Source organism: Trichosurus vulpecula, chromosome 3 (assembly GCF_011100635.1).
Source record: "Trichosurus vulpecula isolate mTriVul1 chromosome 3, mTriVul1.pri, whole genome shotgun sequence".
Classification (NCBI taxonomy): domain Eukaryota; kingdom Metazoa; phylum Chordata; class Mammalia; order Diprotodontia; family Phalangeridae; genus Trichosurus; species Trichosurus vulpecula.
The window spans coordinates 27,975,321-28,000,945 of NC_050575.1; the positions used below are offsets into that span (position 1 = coordinate 27,975,321).

Below are 25,625 nucleotides of genomic sequence, written 5' to 3' on the forward strand. Positions count from 1 at the left end.
GCAAAACTAACCCATGCATTGAGTCAGTCAGACAGTCTGTGCAGTGGTCTGTGCCCATGGTGTCACTTGGTGTCCTTTCACTCCCACACCATCCCCTCACGCTGAAGGAAGGGAGGTCACTTTTCTCTACTCCAAGTATTGCCATTATAATTAAACATTTTTCACTTTCATTTTCTTTTCTTTCCATTTACATTATGGTCGTTATATTGCATTCCTGGTTCTCAGTGTATGTAAGGCTTCTCATGCTTCTCTGAATTCTTCATATCCATCATTTCTATCACAATAACGTTCTATTACATTCGTGTAGTGTTGTCTCCAATCAGCATACATACGTTTTCTATGTAGTTTTAAACTACCACAAAAAGCGCTGCTGTGACTATTGGGTGTGTATTTCTGTCTTTGACCTCTTTGGAATATAGACTTAGCAGTGGGAAGCCTCTGTGCAATTCATTCCATCCACTGTCATGTTTTTTGTCCTTTTTTTGCCCTTCCAAAGGCCATTCATCTTTTGAAACCTAGCTTCTGTCCCTCTTCCTCCATGAAGCCTTCCCTGATAGGCAATCCAGACTGCTTTCTTCTCTACTAAAGCAATTATCATGTGAACCCTAGAATCTTGGGCTTGATTGGTTTTACAGGTAATTGAGCCAACTAGCCAGGAAAGTACAGGAAGATATCTAGAAATCAGCAGCAAGTAGAAACAAGGCGAGTAGATTAATTAGATCATTAGATTTCTACTTCTGGATCAGCTTCTATTTGGTTTTCCCCCCACCACTGACTGCCAATTAAAAGCAATTAAGAGATGATAGGGAGTGCTGGCACGAACCCGGGTTCAAGTCCTGCCTTTGACAAATCCTGACCTTTGGTAAGTTGGGCCTGAGGCAGCTCTTGATGACTCTAAGTAGCACAGTAGGGCCTCCCTACTTTGGCTAAGGGAGTTACTGTACCAGGTGTTCCCTGTACCAGCGGAACTAGAGATCTGGACCAAAAGTAAAAAGCTAACACTTGAATTCAAAAAATACAAGATGGAAGAAACGTGGTTAGACAACATTCTCTGAAAAAGATCTGGAGGTTCCACTGGACTTCAAGCTCAGTGAGTCTGCGGTGTGATACGGCAGCCATCAAGACTAAAGCTCTAGAGGGCTGCATTGCATTAATAGAAGGGCAGTGTCCCGAATGAGGAAGCTGTCAGTTCCACTGTACTTGACCCTCATTAAATATTATCTGCAGTATTCAGTTCTGGGCACCACATTTTAGGAAGCACATAGACAAGCTGGAGGGCAGCTGGATGGCACAGCACGGTGGATAGGGTGCCGGGTCTGAAGTCAAGAAGACTCACTTTCCTGAGTTCAAATGTGTCCTCAGATACTTCCTAGCTGCGTGACCCTGGCCAAGTCACTTGACCCTGTTTGCTTCAGTTTCCTGGTCTGTAAAATGAGGTGGAGAAGGAAATGGCAGACTCCAAAAGGGGTCACGGAGAGTAGGACGTGGCTAAACAGCGACCACACAGCTAATGTCCCAGGTAGGCTTTAGGCCCGGTCCTTTCTGACTCCAGATTTAGTACTCTCTATCCCCTAGACCTTGGGCAGTCACCTTTGAGTTCCCTTTCCCCTCTCAGATTCTTTTATTTGGGTAGTTTTGTGTGTGAGAGCTGTCTCCTGAGCTGACTGCTCTGGCTGGCCCTATGGCCAAGGGTATTCGTTGTCCACTCTTCCTCTTAACCCTCCCGTGTAGATGGGCACAGGGCACAAAAATACTCCTTAAATTAACCAGCTTTATCGAGATTCCCTGCCTGGGCTGAAGAAGCATTTAAAGCTGGTCATGTCGGCCCCCACACTGACCCAGAGCTGTGTCAGAGCAGAGCACTCCCGAGCCCACTCCCCCAACCCCCATGACACAGCCAGCCTGTGGCCAAGTTCACATTCCCCATCCTGAATCTGATCTGCCAAAGTCTAAACCCCATCTTTTCTGGTTACATCAAGAGTACAGCACCAGTGTATATCCATCTTCTCAGTGTTTCTGTCCAGATGTTGGACCAGCAGGAGGGAGGGAAGAGAAGCCTTGAGGTTTGGGGGAAAGAGAAGGAAGGTTGCTCCAGGGTTTATTGCCTGGAAATCACCACTCTTCTTTCTTTGCAGCTACCAATGCAAATGCATTGTAGGTGTTTTGTTTGCGTGGCGAGAGGAAATCAGTGATAAATCACTCTGCCTGCATTTCGTTTCAATGTAAAAGCTTCCTCACCCCCCACCCCCCACTCCCCACCCCATAGTTTTCACACTGGGGCTTTTTCTTCGGTCACCTTCTGCTTACCTACATTCCTTCTAAATGAGACTCATCTCCTGCCTATAAATAAATCAGCTTAACAAAGTCTTTAGAAAGATCATTTTGTTAGCAGCCTTTGCAGATGCTGATGGTGACCTCCAGCCAGCCTGAGTCACTGGGAATTCTGCCCGCCACACTGGAAGTAAAGAGTAGGTTCTGCTATTAAAGGGCCAATGGTTCCTTTCTTGTGGGTGCTAATGATTGTAAAATGCCCACCATCCAGCCCCCAGGCTGTATGCAGCTCTTCCTATTCAGAGAGAAGTGGGGTCTAACCCACCCACTGGGATAATAATACACTTTATTCTGCACCTCCACAAGCACAATTAGTGGCCTAAGCAAGCACCCCAGTCAGAAGCCACCTCAGAGGCTTTCAGGGGTATCCTGGAGCCGGCTCAAACCAGCTAGAGAGGGATCTGTTTATTAAATTTTCAGCGTGAGCATTTACACCTCACAAATTGGCAAACACTATAAATCAGGGCATGGTTTATTGTTTTGCTGATGGTCTAGACTTAAGAAAATGTCAATGATGCAAATTAAACATAACATCCCCCTCCACCGAGAATTGGTTGTTAAATATTTACCAACACACCCCTGAATCTAGGCTGATTTGCACCTAAATAGGAATCTTCTCTACCAAGAGTCCCCAGGCTCTCACTTGAAAACCTTCGTGTTGGGAAATTCACTTCTTTCTGTGAATGTCCTTTTCACTTTTGGACAGTTCTAATTGTTGGGAAGTTTTTCCTAATAGTTAACTTAGCTAGACCACCCTCTCTGCCACTTCTCTAGTTGTGACTTCTTGGGACAAGCAGAACCTATCCACCTTAGTTGGTTGAAGAAAAACTTCATGTTCCCACTAAGTCTTCTATTCTCCAGGCTAAATATCCCCACTTCCTTCTGTCTTCAAATGGTGTGGACTTCTCACCATCTTGGTCGCCCTATTCTGGATGTTTTCTTGCTTGTCCGTTTTCTTCCCAAAAAAAACGTAAATCCCACAGCTAACTATACTTAAAACCCTAAAAGTTGTGCTTTGATCAAGACAAAGAAACACCTCCTCTCCTTTCTCATTCTGGGTACTAGACTTTCAGATGCATGCTAAGGTCAAATTGGGTCTGAGGGCTGCCTGGTCACATACTCCAATGTCTTTTTCACAACTTCAGTCTAAGAGCCAGTCTGCTTAGCAGAAGGAGAAATTTTTTACTTCTTGGGACTTATTCAGAAGAAAGTTTTTATTTACCCCTCCATTTTTAATCGCCAACATCCACTGCTGTACTCCAGTCAGGCCAATATCTCCTACCCACGTCATACGCATTCCTTATGCTGTATACCTCCCCCAACGTGTTGTCTTCCTCCATTAGATTGTAAACTCTCTGAGGGCAGACTTTCATATGGCACTTCGCACTGTGCCTAGCACTTAGTAGGTATGACCTAACTTCTTCCTGTCTTCCAAGAATGACTTCAGGTCCTCTATTCTCCATGAAACCTTCCTAATTCACTTTAACCCACACTCTTTCTCTTTGCTTTAAAATAAATACTTATTGCCCATATAATGCATTCAGTAGCATGTTATCTTATTTCCTAGCACTGTTTATTATAGTTTGGTTTTTTTTTGGTGCATGTACAAGTTTTGGTGTCTCTGCTAGATTGTAAGCTTCTTCAGGGCAGGGATCCTGCCTTAGTCATCTCTGCATCTCTGAGGTGTTTGACAAATAATTAGAATTAAATTGTGTTAATAAAGCCAGAGCCATCCTTAGTTCAGCCCCTTTATTTTATTGATGTGTTCCCTGAAGCTCTGGGCTTCCCACTCACCATAAGGTAAATAGCTTCGGGGATGGCCTTGAGGGCCTCCCAGCCAAGAGTACAGGTGGAGCCATCACTCAGACACCCTCCAGGTGCAGAGTGAGGGAGTTTTTTTAGGTGTGGGTTGCTAGGGAACTGTGTGCCGGGAATCCTCCTCCAGCCCCTGCCTGAGCCTCTTCGGAAACAGAACCTTGAGGGCATTTTTGAGTTAGGATTGCCGCCTACTTAGGGTTTTCCCTTCCCTCCGGCAATCTGGAGCTCTTGACTCTGAGAGTAGGCTTCTCCACTGGCTGGCGTTATTAGGGGGAGGCAGGCCTGCCTCACAGCAACAGGACTTGTCTCCTGGGGTCAGGAAGAAGACAAAACCTCGGCTGACAAACCCAGTGGAAACATTCTGAAAGCTGGTGGGCACACAGAATCATAGGATGGAACACAAGTCAGCATGTAGAAGAAACACTGGGCTTGGGTCCTGGTTCTGCCACTTTATGTCTCCAGGTCTCCACTTCTCTTGTAAAATGAAGATATTATTACTTGTGGTGGTGTGAGGAAAGTGTTTTGTGAACTGAAAGATCCTGGGGCAGTGGAAGCTGCCATAGAAACTCAGAGGTAGAAAGGATCTTAGAGGCTGCTAGACCACTCAGTGCAGGGATTCCCATGGGTGTTCACTGGGTCTTACCACATGCGTGACCTTAAGGTCCTCATCTGTAAAATGATATGGTTGGAATAGATGATATCTTAAGGTCCCCTTCCAGTTCTGTATTCTGTAATCCCATTGTAATGTCTACTGAAAAAGTTTGTTTCACTGCTGGACAGCACCAATGATTGAGTTTTTTCTCCTACCTAATTTTAAACCTGCCCTCCTGCTACTTCCCTCTAATTGGTCTTATATCTACCATTTAGGATAATAAAGAACAAATCACTCTTCCACATGACAGCTTTACATTATTGGTGCTCAACAAACACTGGCCTGAGATGAGGTAGCACCCCCCCACACCCCAGAAGAGCAAGAACACTGACATTATAGGAAGGTGGTGGCCTGGGGAGATTATGGGAACAGGGTTCTTGGTGGGGAAGGAATGGGAAGAGCCCTCTGAATGCTACCAAGAAGGACTTCCACAAATCCCACAGAAGACTGGCTTACAAGAGAGAATTTGCCGTATTTCCAGGTTTTTCCTTTTAGCCAGAGAAGCTGTAGCAAAGGCTGGAGAGCTATGATGGACCTAATAGTTAGGGCGATGAGAGAAGAACAGCAACCTGCCCAGGGCTGTGCCCCTGTGGAAAGTCCTGAGATAGGTAACCGAGCCTCATTAGTCTTGCTTTGGGAGCCAAGTCCGTATTTGGATTCTCCCTCTCGTGTTAACAGGCAAGTCCTGGTTAAGTTGCAGGATCACTAAAGGACAGAATTTCAGAGTTGAAAGGGAGCATGCCTTTTGCAGAATCTCCCGGCAAATAGTCTGCCTCCCAGTTTTTACTCAAAAGCCTCCAATGAGGGAGAACCTCCAGAGGCAGACCCTTTCAACTGAGGATCTCTCTCAGCTGCTCTGCGTGAAGTCTGAATTTGTTCATCTGCAACCTTCACCTATTATTCTTACCTCTGTTCCCTCGAACCAATCAGATCAAATGGAATCCCTCTTTCACTTGACAACCCTTCATATACGTGGAAGAGAGTGCTCCTATCACCCCCCTAAGTCTTCTCTTTCTCCAGCTAAAGATGCTCATTTCCTTCAAACAATGCTATCGTGAATTTGAATCCTTCCTCCATCCTAATTGCCCACCCTAATCTGTAATACTCTCTGGTCAAAAAAAAAAAAAAGAAATAAGTTTAGTCTGTCGTGATCTGTTCTTGATGAAGCTGTGGTCTTTGTAACTGCCACTTCCTTTTCTAAGTGTTCACTATGCCCATCTCTAATAATATACTCCAAGGATTTTTACCAGGAACCAGAGTCAAGTTCATTGGCCTAAAGTTTATAGATTCCATTCTCTCCTTTTTTGAATATTGTATTCACTACTTTACTACCCTTCCGTGATTATTCCAAACATCCCTAACAGTGGCCCAGCAGTCAAATCTGCCAGTTCTTTCAGTACCCAAGGATGTAGTTTATCTGGGCTGGATGACTTGAAATCTTTGTCATTGGCAACTAGGTGTTTAATTACTGTCTTCTCACCTGTCATAAGCATCAGCTCCCTCTTAGTGACTTTTGTTTCTGGACTTTAGGGCCCAAAGATCAGAGAGAATAGGAGAAAAATGAGACTTGAGCAACTTTGCCTTCTCTTTGTCATCAGTCATCATTGTCCCACGCACCCAGCAAAGTCAGCTTATCCCTTCTTTCATCTTCCTTATTTTTCCCCACTATAATTTCATAAACCTTTTTTGTTCTCCTTATCTTTTATTGCCAGCCTCATCTCATTCTGAGCTTTAGCACTCCTGACGCTATTATATGCCGCTTTGTTACCCGACTTTGCTTCTTTCGTCTGTAAATGTCTTTTTATAATCCAGGTTGGTTGGTAAGTTCCACGTGCATCCATATGGGTCTTCTCAGATAACTCTCCTTTTTCCTCTTCATCAAAGTTGTTTCTCTTTGTGTCTTTAGAATTTTCTTTTTTTTTTTTTTCTGTCCAGATCTGTGATTTCATTGGTATGGAGAATACAGACCCGCAGCTTCCCTGTAATTTATAGTCTTAGAGTGTAACCGAGGGAAGGTAGCTAGAGTCACAGAGTTAGCATTTGTCAGAAGAGGGACTTGAACCCAGGTCTTTTTTATCTCAAGGCTGCTTCTTCATCCACTAAGCCTGCCCAGGTGTCTATCTTGAACTGACTTCTTCACTAGAATAGTACATAGGATCCTAAAATCCTTCCTCTGATCCTTTGAGGTCTACTCCCTCAAAATCTAGGATGTGTAATAGAATAAACCTGGCTTTCTTCCCTTGTGTTATAAGCTCTAAGAGGGAATGGTCCCATCCTTCCATGTTACCTGTCATTTGTACCCCAGCAACTGGTTCTTCTGTGTTACTGAGAATCATCAAGAACAGAATTTCACCTTATTGGTTCCTCCACCTTTTGAAAGGTGAAATTATCATTAAAGCAAGTCAAGAAAGCATTGATTCCTCTGTATTTTGTCTGAGTGAGAGAAGGAGAAGGAAGAAGGGAAGAAGAGAGAGGAAGAAGACAGGAGAAAGAGAGGGAAGGAGAGGAAAAGAGAAAGAAGGAAAGAGGGGAGGAGAGAGGAGCAAAATAGCTGACATTTCTGTCACATTTGAATGTTTTTTAAGTGCCTTATTTATGTTATTCCTTTTGAGCCTCATGGTGACCATGTGAATATAGCTGTTATTATCAGCATTTTAAGCATTTGGAAATAGGCTCAGAGAAAGGAGCTGATTTCTTCTTGAAGACAGAGCTCGTTCATGCCAGAGGTAAGATTTCAAATGAGGTTATCCTAATCCCAAGTCCAATCATCTTTCTACTGGACCTTCTTGCTTCTTTAGCAGTAAACTCACAAATCCATTATTTAATTTTTTTTCATTATTTCAGTCATTCACTCATTCAACCTTAAAAAGCTCTGGAAATGCCTGTGGTGATGCCCATTGTCAGTGTTATTGTTTGTTCAGGCCTGTGCTAGATACCATGGAGGGACTGGTCTTAGGAGGAGTTCTGAGCCCGTTCTGCAGATCTTGAGAAGTCAGACCTTTCCTTTGAGGGCATTATTCTCACTCAGTTTGGGATCAGTAGCAGGGTCACCACCACCCTCTTCCAAGAACCTGCTGATATCAGGGTCCCCTGGCTCATCCTTATTACTTTAATGTTTTTCCTTCTCTAAAGACAGGTTAGATAGAAGTGGAAAAAAAACCTGTTTTTGTTGAAAAAGTAAGTCAGTAAGAAGCAGGAAAAAGTCTGTAGCTTGGGAAACAGACATTTTTAAGTGGGCAAAATATCTGAGTCATAGACAACCCTTCAGCACAGCCTCACCAAACTGATATTTCTGTGTTTTACACTAGCAAGAGCTCATTGGCTGATTCTCTACTGTTTTTAAGTGTACCCAATTAGTCATCCATTTGAAATTATAATAAATACATAGTTTTAATGGGGGAGGGCAGGACAAGGGGTTTTCTGGTCAGAATCCAGGAGTGGATATAACCACAACATAAAATAGCAAAGCAAAAAAAAAAAAATCCAACCCCAGTCATACATGGTAGAGTGAAAACGGTATTGGATCAGGAGCCAGAAAACTTGGGCTCAAATCCTGACCCTGCTACATATATACCATACCCAACTATGATCGTAGAATCATCGTCGTCATCATGGTCATAGCTAGCACTTACACAGTCTCCCCAATGTGCCGGGCACTGTGCTGCATTCTTTACAAATATCATCTCATTTGATCCTCGCATCAACCCTGGGACGTAGGTAACATTATCTTCCCCATTTGCAGTGGAAGAAACTGAGGCAGAGAGTAAGTGACTTTGCCAGAGGCGCACAGTTTAAGGAGTGAGGTTTGTACCTCCGCCTTCTAACTCCTCTCTAAATTCTAGTGCGTTCCCTCTGTTGAGTGTGTCATTTTAATTGAGTATGTCATTTTAATCTATGTATATGTTGTCTGTGTTTGTATGTTCCCTCCCCCCACTAGACCATGAGTTCCTTGAGGGCAGGGACTGTCTTTTACCTTTCTTTGTATCCCCAGTGCTTAGCATAGTACCTGGCGCAGAGTAGGCACTTAATAAATATTTATTGGCTGACTGACCCCTGAGTCCAGTGGTCTGTCCATTGTACTGTGCTGCTTCTCCTTTGTTGAGCATTTCTCGGTTAGCTCTCTGGGCCTTGTTCCCCTCCCTTGTTGTCCCTATTATATTCAATCCATATGAAGATCGGTGTCTTAAGTTCCTTCCATACTGTGCCCACTCCAGCCAAGGGACCAGTAAGAACAGCTGGCCCATTCAAGCACCTACCTCATTACCCAGGGACCTGGCCATCAAGAAGGTGATTCTGGTTGAAAAAACAACACGTCCTAAACCGCTTGGGAACTGGTGGCCAGAGTCATTTGCTAGAAGCAATCATGGGGTTTGTGGTTGTTGTTTAGTCATTTTCAGTCATGTCCTACTCTCTATGACCCCATTTGGGGTTTTCTTGGCAAAGATACTAAAGTGGTTTGCCGTTTTCCTCTCCGGCTCATTTTACAGATGAGGAAACCAAGGCAAACAGGTTAAGAACTTGCCCAGGGGCACATAGCTAAGTATCTGGGGCTGGATGTGAACTGGGGAAGATGAATCATCCTGACTCTAGGCCTGGCACTCTCTCCACTGTGCCACTTGGCTGCTCAATCGTGGGGTAGCTGAAATGAAACTATACGCTTCTAGAGGTTAGGGACTCTTTCTTTTCATTATCTCCCAAAGCATCCAGCACAGGGCAGTACCTAGCAGAATTCTCGAAGCACCCAGACTGAATGAGTGAGCACCCAGGCTTTTATAGCTAGGGGAACAGCTCGTGGGACTCACAGAGACTGAAATGATCAGCGTTCGTCCAGTCCATTACCATACAGAGGACTGTGTCATCAGTAGTTACAAAAAAGGACTTGCAAGGAGTAAAGGAACAGTGTTCCATGGAGGCGGGGGCCTTGGCTGCCTCCCTGGTGATTTAAGGAACACTGAGAAGTCTTCACCAGGGCTCTGTTCCCAATCTGTGACATTTCTGAAATTCTGTGATGAAAAACTCATTCCTTTGGGCAAGTCAGATCAAGTCAAAAAGCATTTATTAAGTGCCAAGCCCTGTGCTAAGCTCTAGGGATACAAAGAAAGGCAAAAATCAGTTCCTACCCTCAAGGAGCTCTCAGTCTCATGGGCCATACAAAGTGGGAACAATTATGTACAAACAAGATATAGACAGGATAAACTGTCTATAAACTCAGAGGTAATCACCGAGGAAAGACACTAGGGTTAAGAGGGGATGATCAGGAAAGGCTTCTTGCGGAAGGCGGGAGTTTTGCTGAAACTTGAAAGAAAACGGGGAAACTACAAGGTGGAGATGAGGAGGGAGAGTCTCAAGCTTGGGAGAGCCAGGAGATGCAGCCTCTTGTGTGAGGAACAGCAAGGATATCAGGGCACCAAAAACCTTTCTTTAAAATGTAAACATGTTGCGTAGATCATTTACCTATGACCTCCCAAACATCCCAAAAAGTGGTATGAGAAATGCAAGTTACTGTTTTTATTATTTCGTTTGATTGCCAGTACACTTGTTCCCATGGCAGCAGTAAAGCTCCCTGGACAGACAGGTATAACCTGCCACCTGTGCCTCCTGAGGATGACTTGGGAACAACATTCCAATAGGGAGGAATGGAACAATCCTTTACCTTTGCTCCCAGACTCCTCATGGTGCCCAAAGAGAGGCTTACTAGCCTGGCTTACGCCCCAAACCTCACCCCTCAGTGAGGCTATCTGTCCCTGTTTTCCTGCGGCACTTAGGTTTGGCTGCAGTCTTCTCACAAAGCCAGTATCGCTTTTAGGAAAGATGTAGGCCTACTTCCCCTAGCCTTCTTATACATTCAGGAAGGATCAGTTGAGCCTGCTGATAGGGATAGTAATAACCTCAAAGAGGTGTTGGGTTTGGGTTTTTTTTTTTTCCCTTGGCTTATATCTTACAAAAATTCAATTCAGCACGTATTCCTTAAGCAGCTACAGTATATAAAGCCCTGTGCTCAGCCCTGGGGAAGAGAAGATGAAATAGAAATGCCCTCAGGTTCATAGTCTAGTAAAGAAAGAGAAGTGTCTTTCAATAAGTGACTTCGAGAGGTGTACGGCATGGCTGGGCTTGGAGTTGTGAAGACATGGGTTCGTATCCTATTTCTCACACCCATTTCTCAAGTTTTTCAAACAGCACAAGTGGTAGTTTCTACTCTGTTTACAGGGGAACCTCTGCTCTCTGAGAAATGGGGATGATGATGCCTAGAGAGCTTAGCTCATAGAATTGTTGTGAGGTTCAGATGAGGTAACCTTTGTGTAGCCTCTGAGGCTTAAGGTTTCCCCAATTTGTGGTATCATATGGACAATATCCAGGGTGTTAGGGACTACCCTGAAAGAGCAATTTTATTTCCCTACCTTCTCTGACTCTCCACCCCTTCCACACCCCCACCCCCACTTACCACTCCAGTCTATTCTGGGAAGTCTCAGAATATAACTCCTATCCGCAGATATGGGTAAAAGGAATCCCCTCCTCCCATGTACACAAAGTAATAAATGTAGTTATCTGTTATAGGACCTTTATTTTACCCCACAGAAAATGCATAAAATCTGAAGGATACACAGGGGCCTATAAACAAATTTGGAAAACACATAAAGGACTCATAATGGCCCACAAGCAATCAATGTGATTCTCCTCCACCTCTAGTAGACAGTAAGTCACACTTTTTCACAGATTCTTATACTGTGTCTCCCCCTCCCCCCCTTCCCCTCCTCCCAGCACTTACAGTTACAGTGCTACCCTGTGATTTAGACCTCTCCCCGCCTTATACACATACCCCAGCCCCCAACCCCCCTACTCCCCACCCTAAAGGGAAAGAGTCTTCCTAGACAACCCTGTTCCCATCAAAATCACATGGGCCAAATAGCTCATGAGAGTAGCAAAGAACATAGTTAGGGGTTTTCATTCATTTGTTCATCTCCCCCTCTGATGGCTTGTTTGTCCAAAGAAAGGGGAACGGCATAAAGACAAGTGCTAGATCTCTCTTCTCCGACCAGCAGGCTGAATTCTAGGACTCTTAAATTTGGGGTTTCTCACTAGTTACCTCCTGAGACTGGAGCTGCCTTAGAAAGCTCTCTCCTCTGCCTAGAAATCTAGATTCCATTTTCCACACTGCTTTGGAAATTTCTTCTCCAGCTAGGCACCCTGTATTCTAGAGTAACTAAATAGACACTCCCTTAGGAAGTTGTGAACTCAATTGTCAAAGTCACAGAGGTGGTAAGGAGGGGGTAAATAGGGTACCACAGCCCTGAAGTGGCATCAAGAACCATTAACGGATCTTGTGGATGAGGGAGTGAACCTGCTGTACTTGCAGGATCTCCACAAAAGAAAATGGGAGAAAAAAAGAAGGGAAAGGAAAAAGAAGACTCCTTTTAATAGGCTAGTACAAATGGGAAGGTTTTCCTAACAAGAAGAATCTGTCCTTTCAAAACTTCTGGCCAACCCATTCATTTGGGGGACAGCCCGAGTCACTGAAGCCTGTCCTCGATGAGGTGCCAGGGGTACGACCAGACCCTCTGATTGCTAGATGCAGTCAGAAGTTTGAGAAAAGCTGGTCATACTGTTGAGAGCTCCCTTGATAACTCTAGGTATGTTCAACACCTTGTAAACCCTAAAAGTGCTATATAAACGTAACCTATGTCTTCCAGCTAGTGTTATATATGCATTGGATAGTTCCAAACAAGACATTAAAAGGAGGGGTCGCTTATAATTTAAGGGATAGGAGACTGTTTTTTTAGAAGAGATGGTCCCTAGAAGAGAAGTATGTTAATAGGTAGGTATGTAGAGAGACTCTTTTCTAAACTTGGTGGTTTTGGGGTCTGATTAAATGGCTAGAGGGAGATGTCAGGATGATACGTGACACTGTTATAGGAATTGTCTTCACCATTTCACAGAGAAGGAAACTGGTGCCCACAGGGAAGTGACTTGCCTAACATAGAAGCATAGATGTTAGAGCTAGACTATCTTGTCATCTAGATGGTCCCACCTATCCCCATTCCACTATCCCATTTCACCCCCACCCATACATTTTATAGCTGAGGAAAATGGGGCCTCCAGAGATTGTGACTTGCTCAAGAATTGGGATTTAAATCCAAATCCAGGCCCCTTTCCCTTTACCAATATGTCCCCCAGGGTGTAAAAGCTGGAACTATAGACCCTTCACTTCTAGCTCAGGGCTTTTTTCTAATACCACACACTGATCTCTTCAATCCGTTTCTGGGGGTGGCAGGGTACATTGCTGGGCTTTCGGCCAAATCATACCAAAGGGGAATGTTTGTTTCCTGGGTAGCCCTGGCCTACCACGCTGTCCTCTGAAGGTTTTCTAGCCTCAGACCTCTGGCCATCCCCTGGCGATGAGTCATATCCCTATATATTGGAATGTCTATACATTGTCTTTCTTGTGTCTCTTACTCTTTGGCTTGGACTCGGCACCTCAAGTGGAAAAATCAACATTAGCCTCTCTGGGGTGTGGTGGTAGCTGGGGTTGGATCTGTGGCTGGCTCTGGCCCTCAGTCTGAGGACCACATCGCTTCTACTGAACTGGCATCTCCTTCAGGCTAGGGAGGGGAGCTTAAGAGAACTCTCCCAGACACCAGATCTGTCCCCCTGTCCTGGCCCTCCCCTTTTTCTAAGTCTTCCCTATCCCCATCAACCTGCCAGAGCTGGTCAGTGACCTTGGCTCAGGGCTCTGGCCTGCCTTCAGCTGACTGTGCTGGATTTGGGTTATGGAGGGGAGGGAGCCTCAGTGCTCATGCCTGGCACTAGAGCCATCAAGAAGGAAACATCAGGGGTGGGAGATCACATGGTAGCTAGTCATAGATCAGTGACAGGAGGAACTTAAAGCTTAGGCTTCAGGTAGACAGAAAACTGGGTCACCTTAGAATGAGGATGGAAATGCCCTCCTCCTCCCTCACATCAGTCTGTAACTCTCTCCTGGCCCAGATGGGAGTGAGAGCTGGTGGCAGTGAGGGTACAGCTCTGTCTTTGATCAGATCGAGTTGCTGTTTTTGTTCAGTTCCTGAGGGAAAAATAAACGGTCTCTTCTCTTTTGCCCTTATGGTATTTGCCTCGTTATTTCTGCCTAGCCTCACCCATTTCCTCCAGCTCGGTTTGAGAGATAGCCAGCATCTTACCCTTCATAGGCAGGTACACAGGAGTCACTCTACTCCTTTCTGGAAGGAGGTTCTCTGGGCTCAGGGTCTGCCTTTTCTTCACCCAGACATGAGGCCCTGGCCCTTCAGAGCCTCTTTGATGTGCTCTGTGGGGAACAGCTTTCTCTTTGTATGAATGGAGCCATCCAGGCTCATTCAGCACTTTGTGCTGTAGTACAGGAGAAGGAGTACCAGCTCCAGACTCCGAGGACCTAGTTTAAAGGTTCACCACTGACACTTCGTATTTGTGGGACTTCAGGCAAGTCATTAGGCCTCCGTTTGCTTATTTCTAAAATGAGGGGTTAGACTAGATTGCTTCCTAAGTCCCTTCCAGCATCAGAGCCATGATCCCAGGCCTAGGGGCCCTTCGGTCCAATAGGTGTACTTTCCTGTGCTCTGCTTCCTCTCAGGGAGTTCATCAAGAGTTGATGGTGGCCGGGCATGGTAGCGTATGCCTGTCAGCCCTGTTACTGGGAGAGGCTGAGGCTGGTGGCTTTGGGACTTCGAGAGTTCTAAGCAGTGCTATAGCTGACCGGGTGGCTGAACCAAGTCTGGCAGCATATGGTGAGTCCCAGAGGCTGGCCAAGGAAGGGTGAACCAGCCCTGGCCAGAAACAGAGCAGGTCACAGCTTCCATTCCTCTCCTGTCAACAGTGGGATCAGGCCCATGAGTGGCCAACCTGGGCAAAATAGGAAAACCTCATCTCCACCCTCCCCCCCAAAAAAGAGTTGAGGGTGCTGACCTCTTTCTCCTCCCCAAATTTTCAAGTCTCCTACCCAAATGGAGGGCAACTAGGTAGCACAGTGGCTAGAGTTCTGGGCCTGGAGTCAGGAAGACTCATCCTTCTAAGTTCAAAACTGGCCTCAGACACTCTGTAGCTGTGTGACCCTGGGCAAGTCACTTAAACCTATTTGCCTCAGTTTCCTCATTGGAAAAAATGAGCTGGAGAAGGAAATGGCAAATGACTCCAGTATCCTTGCCAAGAAAACCCCAAATGGGGTCAGGAAGAGTTGGACACAGTCGAAATGAATGAACAGCGATAGCCATCCAAATGGAACTACCTGTGCTCAGGATAAAAAGGGACCCTGAGAGAATGTAAACCATCCAGAATCATGATTGCTCTGTTGGGGCCTTTCTGCACCCTCCTTATACTCTCTGTCTCTCCCAGTTTTCATTCTTCTCTCTTTCCCCTCCCCTTCCTCAACAGTTTTCTCTTTTCCTCTTCCCCTTCACTTCCTTGTTCTCCCCTTTTCCTTGCTTTTCCACTCCATCAGTGTCTCCCTCCTGTCCCAGAACACTGGGATGAGGCATTTTCTCAGGTCTCTAGTCTCTGATGACCTAGACCAAACTGACACCTCCCAGCCCCTGACCTCTGCCTGCACTTAGTACCTGGAGAGGTCTTCAGAAGATCTGATTTCATCCTGACTCTGGCATGGTGTTGTGAATAGAGCGCCACTCTTGGAATCCGGAAGACCTGGGTTCAAATGCCACACAACAACTAACTGTTGCACCCTGGACAAGTCACTTAAACTTCCACACACCTCAGTTCTTCATCTCTAAAAGGAATAGGTCGGATAGGATGGCCTCTAACATCCCATCCGTCCTTAAATCTAGATCTTAAAATTTTAACCTCTCCATGGCTAAGTATAGTTTCATGAGTTGGTGTACCTTAATTTAGTATATACCTCTATTCGATTGACTGTGTCCCCATCACAATTTCTCAACTTGACTGTGAGCGTCTTTTGGGCAGGGACAGGCTTTTATTCATCTTGGCCTATGTCATAGGAAGACATGTGGTAGGTGCTCAGTAAACATGTTGAATAAATGAGTGAGCAAGTGGCTGCTCTTTGCTAGAGCAGCAGTGAGCAAGCCTTTGGTAGGAAGCAGAGAAAGGATCAGTTTTTCCTGTATGATGAATGGGCAGCAGTATTGCATTTGGAGTCAAATAACCTGGATTTGAATCTTGGCTTTGGTGCTTGCTAACTATGTAACCAAGCTTGGGACAATCACTTAAGCTGTCTTAGCTTCTTCGAGTTACAGATGATGGGGTTGGATTAGATGATTTCTAGGGCTAAAGTTCTTTATAAAAAATTTGTGGCAGTTTCGTGAAGCCCATAAACCTTTTTTTTTCCCAGAATGTGTTTTCAGTATTTCAGTCACCATTTATTAAGCGCCTATCATGCGGTAAGTGCTAGGGATACAAAAACAGGCAAAAGACAGTCCCTGCCCTCAAGGATCTTACAGTCTAATTGGGGAGACAACATACAAACAAATATCTACAAAGCAAGCTATATACGGGAGAGGGAAGGCACTGAAAGTAAGAGGGGGTTGGCAGAGACTTCCTGTAGAAGGTGGCATTTTAGTTGGGACTTAAAAGAAGCCAGAGAGGTCAGTAGTCAGAGCAGAGGTGGGAGAGCATTCTAGACTTAGAGGAGAGCCAGAGAATGCCTGGAGCTGAAAGATGGAATGTCTTGTTTGTGGAAGAGAAATGCTAAATTTAAGTTAGAGGGTAGCGAAAATAAATGTGTAATTTTTTTCCCACCGAAGTGCACTGACCCCCCCTGAAATTTATCCATGGACACATGGATCCCAGGTTAAGATCTCTGCCTGTAAAGAGTGTCTCTTCTAACACCAAACTTATTCTCATGAATGAATGAATATCATCTTATCTAGAATGTTTCTGTGCTCAGGCCTAATGTTTTGGGGCATTTCCTTTTCCTGAAGGCCTTCCATGAATGGAAATGCCTCCTCAAGCAACCCTTCCGGTTCCACTTCCCTCTGATAGAAGTTTTCCTTCAGTCTGAACCAAAGTTCTGTGGCTGAAATGAAATACTATTTCGTTGGTCCCGGGCAGCACACACAGAGCTAAAACGGGGAGGGTATGAGTGTTGCAGCTGCCAAACCCTTCCCTTTTCCCCATTTGGGTAAAAGAGGCAGAAAAGTCAAACTCCCAGGCAGTACTAGAAATGCCTTTTTCTATTACACCTTGAAGCATTTGGGAACCTCCTCCCTCTGAGAATTCCTGTCTCTGGAGGTCACTATTCAGGAAACATCTCCAGGTGGCTGACAATGGGAGCAAGCTAGGAGCTGTGTTGACTCCTGCAGCTCTGGGTTCACAGGGGAGTGAACAGCTGTGCAAACTTCCAGGGGCATGTGTATGAACCCTCACACCAGTGAGTGGCAACTTTTCGCTGAGCTGGAGGGAGTGGGCATTTGCTCGTAAGTGTAGAAAAGACCAGTTTTGCTTTCTGATCCCAGGTTTCTCTTTGTTCCTCAGTAGGAATGTTCTTAACCCACTGATCCAACCCCCTCCATTTGGCTTCTCTGTATTTCTGATGAGAACGCCTCACAGGTTAGGGCTCTGTATGTACCTGGATAGAGGTGCAGGTAAGGGGGTAATAGAAGTCATCAGGTGTTTATTAAGTTCTTGCTGTTTGCAAAGCATAGTGCTAGGTGCTGAGAGGTGGAAGGTGAGGAGAGAAGGGAAAGTAAATGGTCCTGCCTTTAGAGAATGTAAGACTTACATCCTACCAGGCTGTTTCGGCTGCTTTAACAAATCCAGGCCCCGTTTTCTGTCCAGTATCATCTGGCGATTGACTTAGGGGCTTCCACTGAGGCAGGTGAAAAGTAGATATCTGGTCTGGGTATTAAGAGCCAAGCTAAATGAAGACATGATGATAATTACTTCCAGCCAAGAGGTTGCTACTGGCTTTGTCTTCTTTTCTCTCTGAACCTCCCAGTCTTGGGCTTGGGCTTCCTGGTTTGCTAATGGATCACTAAATCCTAATCTACATAAGGCAAGCTAGGAGGCGCAGTGGCTAGAGCATTGGATGTCTAATCAGGAAGCCTCAAGTTCAAATCTGGACTCAAACACTTACTGACCCTGGACAAGTCACACAATACACTGCCTCGGCTTCCTCATCTGTAAAATTTTACACATACCTCCCAGGATTATGAGGATCAAGTGAAATGTTTGCAAATGCTGTATTAAATGCTTGGTATCATTATTATTATTGTTAACCTGACAGGTGTTGGGCAGCTGCCCAAGAGTGTTCTCTCTTAATTTTTTTTTTTTAATTCCTTCTTCCTTCTCTTATTCTTTCCTTTAGTCCATGCATGGTGTTTTCTTTTTCCACCTTCCTTTCTTTCCACCTCCCCTCCCTCCTTTCCTTCTTATTCTATTTCTTTCATATGTTTCTCTCTTTTTCTCTAGCTTGGTTTTCTCTCTCCCTCTTCTTCTTCCTTCCTTCCTTTCTCCCTTCCTTCGTTTCTGTTTTTCTCTGTCTCTTTTTTTTAAGAGCACAGAGATGCACTTCCCTAGCTGCCTGTTTGAGCAGCAGAAAATCTCTTCCCAGTGAAACAAGATGCTGGCCCTGTGCCAGTCCTCGGGCCAGCCCGAGGTCGATCGACCTCCAGCTTTGTGAGTCACTTGCTGGGAAATGTGAATGAAACCCAGCCCAACCATGCCCGCCTGAGAGGTCACACTGGAAGGCCTTCTGGCTTGCTGGGCAGACTGAGTAGGCCCTTATTAGCTCTGGGACTGGTCCCCAAATGGACACCCAAGCTCAGCAGAAATAACCATAGCAACGAGACTGGCATTTCAGCACAGGCATCATAGGCCTTGAAGCCAGAGCAAAAATACAAAATGTCTGCTGGACACGGCCCCCAGCCCAGTGAGAAAGCTGTTTCTGCCAGCGTTTGGTGAAACCTCAGGCCAAGACGGGAGTTTGAGCTGTGGTGGTGGCACTGGTGTGCAGGGGCACAGCAGGCCCCCCACCCATGATGCTTCCTAGGCTACAAAAACAGGCGGGTGGTTGAAGAACAAATGCCGGGAAGTATTTTCCAGGAGTGTGTGGGTTTGGCAAAAGGAAAGTTGTTTCTTTTTCTAGAATGTAGAACTCAGAATGTCAGGGTGGGGAGGGACCTTAAAGACCATATAAAACCATTTCAGTTCCGCCTCATTTTACATTTGGAGAAGCTGAAGGGAGTAGGTGTGGAGAAGAGACTTGCCTAACGTAATCAGGGTTCAAATCCAGGTGTCCTGTGCTCTTCACTCTCAGAAAGCAGCATGTATGTGTGTATGTGTGACTGTAACGTTGCTGCACGTTTGCGTTCACACCAAAGACATGTAATAGAGTACCCCAAAGTGAAAGCCCAGCTAGGGAAGAGGTCGGTTGGGTCCAATAGTGCCCAGTACTGGGAGTCAGGAGCCCTGCGCTCTAGCTCTCCTGCTGACTCAGTATGTGACCTTTGGCCCTTCTCTATTCTTGAGCTTGCTTTTCTCATCTGTAAAATGGGGTAAGGTTAAATGACAACTCATCTTCTCTTACAACTCTAATCTTCCAGGATCCTCTAACTTTGTACATGAAAAGATCTAAACTTTCTGAGAGTCAAAGAGAATATGGCCATTCCTAGTCAGGAGGACTTCTGGAGGGCTTTAAACATCTCCTAGCTGAGACCTGAGTGTCCCAATTCTTACCCTCTTTGGTTCTTCCCCAGGCCATCACCTATCCACTATCTGTACTCTCCTCCCTTCTCCATCTTGAGCCAGTGATGAATCAGTTTTAACTCCACACTGTCCTCTTCTCCCTCTCTTGTCCTTAGCCCCATAGTCTGTTGACTATTCTTGCCCTGCCAAGCCCCAGCCTTGGCCATCACTCCTCTCCATGTGCTGCAGGACAAAGCCAGGGAAAATCATGAATGTTTGCCACATATTTATGGTACATCATTTCAGCTGGGCCCTCACTGCAGCAAGACAGTCACACCTCGCTACTCAGCTCACTCCCCCACTCACCCCACTCAGCAGCTTTTTCAAGCCTTTCCATCCCTCCTCAGACCTTCCAGGGCTCCCTCTCCCTTTTAGCCTCTGAGCGGAGAACCTTGCCTTACATTCACTGAAGAATTTGAGACCGCTCTTGAAGAGCTCACTCTTCCCTCTTACCCCTCAATCAAAGCACTCACATGCCTTCCCCCACTATCTCTTCCACTCACAGCACGTGAAGAGGTGACTTTTCTCGCCAAGACTATGTGCACAAGTGATTTTATTACTTCCCATCTTTTCAGCATTTTTACCCCTTCTATTATCCCCACTTCCATTAATCTTTAATCTCTCCCTGCTTATTGGCTGCTTCCTTAGCTGCCCAGTTCTCCCCTGTCCTCAAAAAACCCTCACTTGGATCAGTCCATCCCTGCTAGCTATCATCCTCTGTCTCTTCTCCCCTTCATAACTAAACTTTTTGAGAAAGCCATTAACAAAAGGTATCTCTGCCTCCTTTTTCCTCACTCTTTAACTCCACAGTCTGGCTTTTGACTTTATCATTCAACAGAAACTGCTCTTTCCAAAGTTACTGTTTTATTGTTTTTCCTTCATTTTAGTCGTGTCTGATTCTCTGTGAACCCATTTGGGGTTTTCTTGGCAAAGATATTGAGGTGGTTTACAGTTTCCTTCTCCAGCTCATTTTACATTTCAAGAAACTGAGGCAAACAAGGTTAAATGACTTGCCCAGGGTCACACAGCTAGTAAGTGTTTGAGGTCAGATTTGAACTTATATCCTGCCAACTCCGAGACTAGTACTCTATCTACTGCACCACCTAGTGATCTCTTAATTGCCAATCCTGATAGCCTTTTTCCCAATCCTCATCTTTCTTGACTTCTCTGCGTGCTTTAATACTGTCAATCACCTTCTCTTTGATACTTCTCTCAAGGCCAAGGCTTTGCTCAAGACCCCTAACAGCACTTCTTAAACTGTGGTTCGTGACCCCATATGGGTTATCCATACCTGACCAACCTTTGTAGCTCACCTGACAGTGATTATCAGACCTCTGCTAGAAGCCTTCCAACTCATTGCTCACAGTTTGGGGTCAAAACCAGTCAAATCTCTCCCACAGAACAGCCTTCAGACACTCAAAAGTACTATCTTGCCGTCCCTCTCCCCACCAATCTTCTCCATACTGAAAATTCTTTCAGCAGATCCTCACATGGCACAAACCCAAGGCCCTTGCTGATACTTGGTGCCCTCCTCTGGACATTCTGCACTTTATCAATAATTTTTTTCTTGAACTTGTAGTTTTGTAGGCAAAGAAACCCCTTTCACCAAAGCAGATTGGTCCCTGCAGATAGGAACTTAAAGGCTTGGAAACTTGCCTGGGTCAGCTAGAGGTCACCTGACTCAGCCAGGATCACACAGTGTGTCTGAAGCTGGACTAGAACCCACATCTTCCTATCTTCCAGAAGCCAGCTTTCTATCCTTTGCCCCACCCCACTGTGTAAACCCAGTGAAACTCAGATCTTCCTGACTCCAACTTGACTCCCAGAATTATTTATTTGCTCAAAACAAGACAGAATATATAATGATTAGAGAAATGCTAATTAAAACAACTCTGAAGTACCACCTCACACCTATCAGACTGGCTTAAAATGACAGAAAAGCAAAATGATAACTGTTGGAGAAGATGAGGGAAAATTGGGACACTAGTGGAGTTGTGAACTGATCCAACCATTCTGCAGAGCAATTTGGAACTATTCCCAAAGGGCTATAAAACTGCATACCCTTTGATCCAGCAATACCACTACTAGGTCTGTAGGACTCATGATGGAAAATGCTATCCATATCCAGAGAAAGAACTATGGAGTCTGAATGCAGATCGAAGCATGCAACTTTAACTTTTTGTTTTCTGTTTATTCTTTCTCATGGTTCTTCCCTTTTGTTCTGATCCTTCTTTCACAACATGCCTAGTGTGGAAACATGTTTAACATGATTGTACATGTAATCAGATTGTTTGCTGTCTTGGGGAGGGAAGGAAAGGAGGGGGAAGAAAGAAAAAAAAACAAGACAGAGTATAGTGGAACCTTCACCTCCTTATATTCCTGGAAATCCTCCCTCTCATAATGTAGCCCAAGATCAAATCTGTTTTGGCTGCCGTATCACATTATGTACTCACTGCTTACACCACATTTCTCTTCTCTGGCTTTTCCTGATGATAATTGTGGCCCTTGCTTATCTACCCTCCAAGACCAAGCCTCTCTGTACTCACCTATCTTTTGTCTTCTGTCTTCTTTTCTAGGGTCCTCCCTCTGCTGGAGAATACCCCTGGCCAGATCTCCCCGAGTAGCCTGTCCGGCTCTGAGCTCAGCGAGGTCACCAGACCCTATTCCCGCTATGACCTGGACGAGATTGACGCTTACTGGCTAGAGCTTGTCAACTTGGAGCTGAAGGAGATGGGTATGTATGCTGCGTGCCTTGTGGCTTGGGGGGTGGAGTTATGCCAGACTGGGGGATGGCAGAATTAGGACTCAGACATACCACTTTCTTAGCACTCTAAGCAAGGAGGCTTACTTCTGGTAGCACCTTCTTTCGTTCGAGCTATTTCCTTGGTAGCTTTGATCCTGACTGTTAGCCCTAAGACCTCTTTGTAAGGTGCTGCTTAAAGTTTATGGGTCGTGATTCTGAGGACTCTGGCAGAGAGTGGGGCAATGACCTGATGCAGTAATTGGGTAAGAGAGAGGAGACAAAAGATAGCCTTTGGCCTATTTCCCATCCAGTGTGCCCCAGGTTTTTCATTGGTTAGGCTATATCTGGAGATGACAAGGATGGTGGCCACTACTAATATAATGACAAGACACCATGGTCTGCCTCTCAGGAGCAGGAAGGGCCTGTGGCCATTGGCTGTATCACAGTGTCTGTGTGTCTGTGTGTTCATTACCAAGCCTTTAATAAGTGTCTTCTGTGTACATTGCCTCATGTGTGGTGGTGGGGTAGGAGGGATGCTAAGGCAAGTGGGTACCGGTGATACAAGAGAATTATACGTACTTTCCCTGTTTTTGAGGCACAGTTCAGCTGGGAAGGCAAAGGCAGCAAGCAGGAAACCCTCAGAGTATACAATCTTCGGCTATACATTTGAAGTCACAAGACCTGGCTTCATCCAGCCTTGCCACTCTCTGGGCCCCGGTATTGTAATCTATAAAATGAGCGAGTTGGAGTCAGTGATGTCTAAGGTCTCTTACAGCTCTGACCTTCTATGATCCCATAGGGAGACATTGCTCTAGGGCCTCAGAGCAGAGATCAGAAGGGGTGAGAGTGGAAAGGAAGGACTTCTTAGAGTAGGGAAGGCTAGTACTTGGCTTTGAAGGGGTAGTCAGGAATGTAGAGAGGCAGAAGAGAGGGTTGGGGCCTGGGCCTATGGAGGGGGCCTTTCCATTAAGCAGGGACACCAGGAGCAAAGGTACAAAGGAGATGTGAGCCTGGCCTACTTGGAGAGCCAAGAAAAGACTGGAGTACAACAAACACCACCCCAGCACTTGTTGGGTATTTTTGTCCAGCGTTCCTTCCAGCTGATATTTTCTTTCTTTTTCATGTCGTCTTCATTGTAAAATACATTGTCCCCCCTTCCTCACTCGAGAGAGCTTATCCCTTGTAACAAAGAACTAAAATGAGAAGAGGAAAGAATATCCGTTCAGGAAAATTAATACCAACTAAATCAGGGGTGTGTGTGTGCGCGCGCGCGCGTGTGTGCGCGTGTGAACCCCTCAGTCTGACCATCCATAAACCTCTCTCCTCTACCTCTACAAAGAAGGCGGGGGGGGGGGGGAGCATTTTTTCATCTCTTTGCAGAGCATTCAGTCTGGGTGGGGTTTTTGTCCTTTCCATTTATAACGTAGTCATTGTTTTCATTATGTCCTGGTTCTGCTTGCTCCCTTCCCTTCCCATCAATTCTTAGTAGTCTTCCCGTGCTTCTATTTACTTTCCGTCTTTTCCTATGTCACAGTAAGATTCCATTACATTATGTCCCTCCTGTTGTTTGGCCAGTTCCCCGGTGGATGGGCACCTAATTTGTTTGCAGCTCTTTTTCACTACAAAAAAGTACCAGCTGATTTTTTTAATGGAGTCAGGTTTATGCTTAAAGAGGCAGAGGCACAGGAAAAGAGCAAAAAGATAGTAGGATATACTACTATATATAGATATAGATAGGTATAGATATAGATATACCTGAGGTTTTAGTCTGGCTCCACTGCTGCTGCTGGACTGTATGACCTTGTATAAGGTTCATTTCCCTTTCTGAACCCACAAAATTGAGGTATTTGGGGTAGATGATCTCTAAGAACCCTTTGAGCTCTGGGTAGATGATTTCCTTCAGGGGCATAGATTTCAAAAATAAACTATCTCCTTTCTTACCATTTATCATAATCATCTCATTACATTTCCCCTTCTCTATATTACTCCTTCCTGGCTGTTCTGCTTTCTGCGTCGGGTAGGCACTCTCCCTGCTCTTCTCTTTTACCCCTCAGCATCCCCAGCTCTGGTGACTCACATCCAACCTTTGGTTTCTTATCTCCATTATCATCCTCCCTAAGTAAGAAACTTGAAGGATTCTCAATGACCTCTTAAACAAACATGCCCCAGAGTTTATAAATTCAACCATAAGTATTTATTAATCACCTAATTTATGGAATCAATTTAAGTGGGGAACTCTACAAAGTTCAGACAAGAATCCCCTGCCATCATGGAGCTTACGATCTAGAATGGAATAAAACACATACATAGATCATTTTAACATATATCATCATTATCATTGGTTCACATTTATATAACAAGTTACAGTTGCAACGAATTATGTAAAATACATTATTTTATTCAGTCCTCAAGAGTCATTGGAGAGAGGTGTTAGGATCCCCATTTTTGTAAAATCAGGAAAATGAGGCTGAGAGGCTAAGTTGCTTGTCCAGGATCACACAGCTAGTAAGAGCTTGAGGCACAATTTGAATCAAGGTCTGCCTTTTCCAAGTAGCACATTTAACTTTTTAAAATACATTTATATTGAGGTGTAGGAGAAGGAACTCTGGCCTGGGAGTCAGGAGACCTAAGTTCTGATCTGGACTCTGCTCCTGACTGTGACCTGGAGCAAGTTGACTTTCCTATCTTGGCCAATGTTCCCCCATCTGTAAAATGAGGGGATTATCTGTCAGTCAGTAAACATTTATTAAGTACCTACTATGTGCCAGGCACTATGGTAAGCACTGGGGATACAAAAAGAGGTTATTTAGTATTAATATTTAGTAAATACTAAATAGTAACTGTTTCTCTTTTGGCCAGAAACCCTGGGGGTCTTCGCCGCCCAGTTTGATTTTTTTTTTTGAGTTTTGATTAAAGGGGCCACCACTTGATTAACTTCTTAAAGAGGCCTATTCATTGAATGGGTGTTACCTCACTCAGAGTGAGAACCTGAGAAGACCTTAGCCTGAAAGGGCCAGGGTCTCCCATTGCATCCTGGGCCATCTCCAGTTGTCTTGATGAATATCAGGCCACTGGACCCAGATGGCTCTGGAGGAGAAAGTGAGCCTCGTGACCTTGCATAGCCCTCCCTCACTCAAATCAAAGTCAACTGCAATCCCTGATGTCGTGGTCCTCTTCGAAAATGAAGGACAAACGCAACAAAAAGAGGCAAAAGACAGTTCCTGCCAAGATTATTCTAACTTCCTAGTCTAATGTTTTCTGCCCTATTCCAAAGGATCTTCCCTTGTTTTGAATACTTTACTGAGGCCATCCATGTTTCATACTCAGAGGAGTGAGAACCATATAGATAATAATAAAAGGTGCCAGTCAGAGACACCTGGGCCTGCCCTTGACTCCAGTCAA

The 25,625-nt window shown here is 45.1% G+C and overlaps 1 protein-coding gene across 2 annotated transcripts in view; it reads left to right on the forward strand.

The window, feature by feature from the left end:
- The window catches only part of JADE2 (jade family PHD finger 2), a 180,228-nt gene that overhangs the window by 87,344 nt on the left and 67,259 nt on the right, over nt 1-25,625 (forward strand). For both annotated transcript variants that reach the window (XM_036750294.1, XM_036750295.1), the window contains exon 5: nt 22,057-22,214. In XM_036750294.1, the coding sequence (XP_036606189.1) occupies nt 22,057-22,214 (158 nt within the window). The remainder of the gene's footprint in view (nt 1-22,056; nt 22,215-25,625) is intronic.